The sequence below is a fragment of the Dasypus novemcinctus genome, chromosome 24 (genome assembly GCF_030445035.2).
Source record: "Dasypus novemcinctus isolate mDasNov1 chromosome 24, mDasNov1.1.hap2, whole genome shotgun sequence".
NCBI classification, from domain to species: Eukaryota; Metazoa; Chordata; class Mammalia; order Cingulata; family Dasypodidae; genus Dasypus; species Dasypus novemcinctus.
In genome coordinates, this window is record NC_080696.1 from 38,923,806 (window position 1) to 38,929,805 (window position 6,000).

Sequence of the window (6,000 nt, forward strand, 5' to 3'; positions counted from 1 at the left end):
AAGTCTACAGACCTTGGAATCATTTTTCTGCAACCCCTTCACACCTTCAGGCCATGGAGGCAGGTAGTTGAGACTTCCTTCCCGGACTCACGGGGAGAGCCGACTACAGCTTCCCCCCCACAGGAGTACCCTAATGGTAGTCCCCTTTTCTTGGTAGGCCACTGGGGGCTTCCTTTCCACCTCGGGTAGAGAAAGTGTCCTCACTAATCTGTCTCCTCACTCGGGGCACAGAGGTGTACTTAAAACCTCTTCCCTATCTGGGGGCATTAAAAATCTTTCCCATTTCGGGATACAAGTGTTTTCACTGCAGTTCCCTGTAGTTCGCAGGCGCTGGGCCTCCGACCTCTGGCCTCCTCCCCACCTCGGAAGACCGGGACAACCACGCTATGGCCTCGTCCGTCCCCACTTCGACAAGCAGGCTCATCCTCATTCTTGGGTCCTCTTTGCAGATTCTCAGACCTCCGGAATGTAAGTGGCGCCCAAGTCCCCCGAAGCCCTGTCCGGACCCTTTGTGTAGGGCGCCCACTGCCGCGGGCTCGGAGGCCTCCGAAGGCCCCGCCCCGGGCCACCAAGGGGCGGCTCGAGCCCCACACAGCCCCGCCCGTTCCGGGGCTGCGGGAGTCTTACCGGGGAGAGCTGCGCGGTACCTGAACCCAGACCCGAGTTACCCCCCGCGCGAGCGCCTCAGCCCCGCGGCCGACAGCCCCAGCCCGAACGGCTTCCCGGAGACCAACGCAGTCACCACCTCCTTCGCCGCTTCACAAAATGGCCGCCAGCCCGCTCAGTCGCTCCGCGTTCCAGAAGAGGGCGGGACGGAGTGATTAACGTCACGAGGCGGAGTGGCGCAAGCGCACTGAGGCCCTCAAGCAATCTGCCGGAAGTTGGCCGTGTTTGTGGTTAGCGGGATTTTTGAGAACGGTTTCCAACATTTGCATGCAGCCTTCGGTCTGCATGCGACGCCGCGCAGTGGGGTAACTGAGTTTCTGACTGAGCCCCTTTCTGTGGAACCTTGCGCAAATTACTTCATTTCGAGCCTCTGCGAAAGGCGGGAAATAGTGCCTACGTCGTAGAGTTGTTATGAAGGTTAAATGGACCACGAAATGATGCCTAGCCATTATGGTACCTGATGGAAGAACTAAAACCTGAGATTTTTTTTCCACCTGAAAATTAAAATCCCGGGAGCTTTACCAATCTTCATTAATCCCTCCACAGCTTCACTTTAAGTATTATTTTAATAGAAATTACTCTCGATTGCTTTGGTCCTAGCCCCCCAAACGTCATTCTCCCTACTTATATCCAGTATCTTGATGAATGTCACCGTAATTGACTGTAATTGACCAAGTCTTTCAGGTCAGAAAGTAAGGAATCAGCTGACTAACAAAATTAGGGCTTAAATGCTTGCAACTCTAACAAGCTTTTGGTAAGATTTTGCATGACAGACTTGACAGGGACCAGCCCAATATTCCAAAACCAGCAAATTGAAAAAAAGGTCACACTTGTAAACTACATACACTCTTTGTAGGTATGATTTAGTTCATTAACAACAACACCTCCTAAATGCAGTGTAGTAAGGAGAACCGATTTAGTTCAGTGGTTGAGTGCCCACTTTCCATGTACAAGGGTCCTGAGTTCAATCCCTGGTACCTCCTAAAAAAAATCAATTAATATAAATGTAATGTGGTATCCATGAGTGGATCCTGGAATAGGAAAAGGGCATTAGTGAGAAACTGGTAAAATCTGAGCAAGTCTGGAGTTTAATTAATAGTAATATACTAATATAAATATTTCAGTTTTGACAAATGTTCCATTGTTTTATGTAAGATGTTAAAATCAGGGGAAGTTGGATGATAGGTATATGAAAACCCTGTTTATCTTTGCAACTTTTCTGTAAATCTAAAATTATTCCAAAGTAAAAAGTTTACTAAAAGAAAACCTCTCTAATTTTATCCCCTTCTTCCCCTCTCCATCCTCATTCACCCTACCTCATTCACTTTACCTTTGAAAAGCTTTCAAACTTTTTTGACAATTGCCCACAATATTACAACCTGTTATACACACTCGTATAATCAAAATAAAATCTTTAAAATGTGTGGTTTTTACTCTTAATATTTTATTTTTTTAGACTAGTAACTACCCATGTATGGGTTTAGACCCACAAATGGAGAAACTGCTCCAGCTGCATTGACCTTCCCTTGGTTTCTCAAACACACCATGCTTTTTCACACCTCATACGCTTTGCTTTTGCTACTCCTTCTGTCTGGAACATTGATCCGTAGTTTTTCCTGTGGCTGGCCCTTTCTCTGCTTAAGTGCCACCTTCTCTAAAAAGCTTTCTTAGAACACCCAGCATAATAAGGTCTCCTCCTGTTATCTAAACATACCACTGTTTATTTCATCCATAGCACTTAACACAATCTATAATGGTCTTATCTATTTACTTCCTACTTCCCATCTCTTCACTAGAATGTAAGCTCAAAAGGCAGGGTCCTTTTTGGTCCTGTTACCCAGTGTATCCCAAATACCCAGAACAATGCCTGGCTTCTGGCAAGCACCCCAATAATTGTTAAAAGAACAGATACGCAAGCAAACCCAGTCATCTGCAGTCATCTGCAGAAATCTGGTGGAGTGGTAGTCTGCTCTACAATTCCCAAGTGCAACTTCCACTTTGCCCTGAGCTCTCATAAAACCACAGAACAAACAGAAGAAAGTTGGGAGCCGATGTGGCTCAAGCAGTTAAGTACCTGCTTCCCATATAGGAGGTCCCGGGCTTGGTCCCTGGTACCTCCTAAAAACAAAAAACCATCAAGCAAAACAAACGAAAAACCCAACTTAGGGAAGCTGATGTAGCTCAGTGATTGAGCACCGGCTTCCTACATACAAGGTCCCGGGATCAATCCCCAGGCCCCAGTACCTCAAAAAAAAAAAAAAAAAAAATCGATTTATTCTTCCAATCTCCAAATTAACAATTTTCAAGGAAAAAAACAAATTATTGGAATAACTGAATCATATAGATATTTCTAGCTGCGTTAGGAGCAAAGAGGTTAAGTACAGACAGGAGACAAGCCTTCTAAGTAACTCACTGTTAGGACTACAGTCAATGTGAAGAGGTGACCTTTGGAGTCACAAAAAAAATAAATCTAAGTTGATTATGCTTATTCCTGAAGGAGCCAGTCCAGCTGAGAAGCAGGAAATGATGATCTGAATGTCCAAATAAAGCTTTGGAGCCCCTAAAAGTTCCTCTTGCTCTCTCCCCACCAAGGTCATAGACAAGTCCAGCAGCAATAGCAAACCAAATGCTCCTCCTGCTTCAGGATGAAGATGTCCACTCAGACCTGAGAAGGGCTCAAGAGAAATGAGGAATGTTCCCCACCAAAGGAGCTGAGGGTAGGGAAAGAGATTTCTTGTGTTTCTGTCTTGAAGATGGACTGATGTTGAGTCAACTGAGCTATAGCAATTCTAGTTTGAACACAGAGCACCCACTGGGTGTAACAAGGTGCCTGGCTCTGCAAAGGTCCAAGAGACAGGAGGGCTGGGCCAGCACACAAAGTCAGGTGCCCACTCTTCTAGTGTTGGGTCCACTTGATGCTCTTGAGGTCAATGCCATCCTGTACCATCTCCCAGAGAGGGCTGCCAAAGAGAAGAGGCACTGGATGAGTGAAGGCTCAGAGAGAGTGAGCAGCCAACATTGGTTCCAAAGCCCTGAGCAATGACTTGCCTCCTGTCTTCACCACTCCCCTAACTCTTTGCCCTGGCAGACCCCACCACAGCTAAAAAATTGTCCACAGATATTTGAAAGTCTTTGCCAACTCTAGCCTCTCCCCAGCTCCCAACAAGCCGGAATAAGTGGGTATCCTAGGCTCAACTCTGCTGGGGCCCTGAACCAATGGACATCAGTTGTCATATTCTTGAAGCTCCCATCCCACCCATGAGAGGCTATGGATGAACCAAGATGCTTGGGATTCATAAAAGTAGCAAGTGTCAGCTTCTCTATTAATCCCCATCAGGAACGGCCCACTTTTCAGCACTAGTCTCTAGGTTTTGCCTTACATCCCAGTTAGGGTTGCAGCTTAGCCCTAAATCAAACGGTTATATGGCACATTCACCTTCCTGCCAGCTTCATCTCTACAGAGTTGGATTCTGCTTCTAACATCCCAGGCTCCAGTTCAAAAGGACCTCTTGGTCCTTGGACCTAGGTATCCCATCTCACACAAGAGCTACCGCTAAGAAATCTCTGGCTCTGTTCCCCTTTAACTTGGATGCCTTAGATAATGCAACCAGACCAGATATTACTGTAGTATGCTATGATTACAGGATTTTGTGGATTGGATTTCCCCAGTTAATTTTCTTCTTCTCCATTTCATCTTGGCTTATTTTTCTTTACACTATGCATTTCCAGTATGCCTGGTCATTTATTACATTTCCATGGACCCTGAAAATTAACCATCTCTTTTCTACTCCTTCTTTTCAGGAAAAGTCACTTACCATAGGCTCAGAAAATAAGGCTCTGGTTGAGAGCTAAAGTGATCAGGCTGAATTCAGTTTGTAAAAGGCTGAAGGAATAGGGTGCAGATATTGAAGCCACAGATAGAAAGAGTAAGGCTTTGCTAGCGGCATGATCAGTTAAGAGGTCTCCTGGGTATGTGAAGGTAATCAGAAAACCAGGTCAAAGGAAGAATTTCAAGCCTAAGAAAGCTGTGCAAGTTGTAGATGCTTTAGCAATACAGCTCAGGCCTGGGAAGGAAAACCCAGAGCCTAGAAAGGATAGGAGAACTCACAAAGGAAAGCAGGGTGTATACCTGAACTTCCTCACTTGGTCCCGGGAGACTGGACCAAGAGACTCTCGAAAGTCAAGTTGAGTCAGGACAGAGCCAAACTGAAAAAAATCCAGATGCCCTAAGAAAGCTAAGCTCTATGGCTACTACGGGAAGTCTTAGTGGCAGATGATTGGTCAAAGATTCCCTGACCTTTAGGAGCACCTTTACATAATAGACAACTCTGAGCAGTGATTCTTAACCTTTTGATTGTCTAATAACAACTATGGACTTTCATCCAGGAAAAATGCATAATTGCCCAACATTTAGCATACAATTTTAGGACAATCAGATTCCAACTGAAGTTCAACCACAGAACCCAAACTGCAAGCCCTACTTAAAGGGAGTTTTCCTATACTTAGTCTATAAATTACTACTTTTTAAAATACTATTGCTGTAATTAATACTATCAATAATGAAAAACAATACCTGCACTTATGTAGCTTTATTTTTCTTATTTTACATTGTAGTAAAATTACAAAACTTAACATAATTCTTTAGTTTGTAAAAATATTTTCTCATATTCTGAAAACATGCAGCTAAAGAGATGTACTTTCTCACTTTGTGGGACCTCTAACTCCTAAAATCCAAGCACTTTTCATAACTTTTTTTGAGATTCTGGGGGCCACGTGGGACCTCCTATGTAGAAAGCTGGTGCTTAACCACTGAGCTACATTGGCTCCTCATCTAAGCACTCTTAAACCTCGGTTTCTGGTAGTGTGAACACATAGACTAAAGACAAGAGAAGAGCGAGCACTCTAGTTTTTTCCAGAGGGTCCTGGGTATAACAGTTCATACCTCATTTCTCGAAGACGCTTCACATGCTGGATGCATTTCTCCACAGTGTAATCCACTTCCTCCTCTGTGGTGAAGCGGCCAATACCAAACCTAAAAAAAGCCACAGGAGGGAAGCAGATGTACCTCAAGCAATTGGGCTCCTGTCTACCATACAGGAGGCCCAAGGTTTGATACCCAGGGCCTCCTGGTGAAGGCAAGCTGGCCCACGCAGAATGTGGCCCCGCACAAGGAGTGCTGCCCCCCGTGAGGGGTACTGTCCTGTGCAGGAGTACTGTCCCACACGGAGAGCTGACACAGCAAGATGACATAACAAAAAGAGACAACAGAAGAGAGACAATAAGAGAGGCAGCAGACCAGGGAGCTGAGGTGGCGCAAGAGAATGACCTCTCTCC

The 6,000-nt window shown here is 45.3% G+C and overlaps 2 protein-coding genes across 2 annotated transcripts in view; both read right to left on the reverse strand.

Moving 5' to 3' along the window:
• The window catches only part of RBM12 (RNA binding motif protein 12), a 34,445-nt gene extending 33,668 nt beyond the window's left edge, over positions 1–777 (reverse strand). Inside the window, exon 1 of the mRNA XM_023585731.3 lies at positions 628–777. The gene's annotated coding sequence lies outside the window, so the exon portion shown is untranslated. The remainder of the gene's footprint in view (positions 1–627) is intronic.
• A 954-nt stretch (positions 778–1,731) lies between these two features.
• The window catches only part of NFS1 (NFS1 cysteine desulfurase), a 26,931-nt gene continuing 22,662 nt past the window's right edge, over positions 1,732–6,000 (reverse strand). The window contains exons 12-13 of the mRNA XM_004482418.5: positions 5,609–5,698; positions 1,732–3,626 (exon numbers count right to left, since the gene is read on the reverse strand). Of these exons, the coding sequence (XP_004482475.1) occupies positions 3,563–3,626; positions 5,609–5,698 (154 nt within the window). The 3' untranslated portion in view covers positions 1,732–3,562. The remainder of the gene's footprint in view (positions 3,627–5,608; positions 5,699–6,000) is intronic.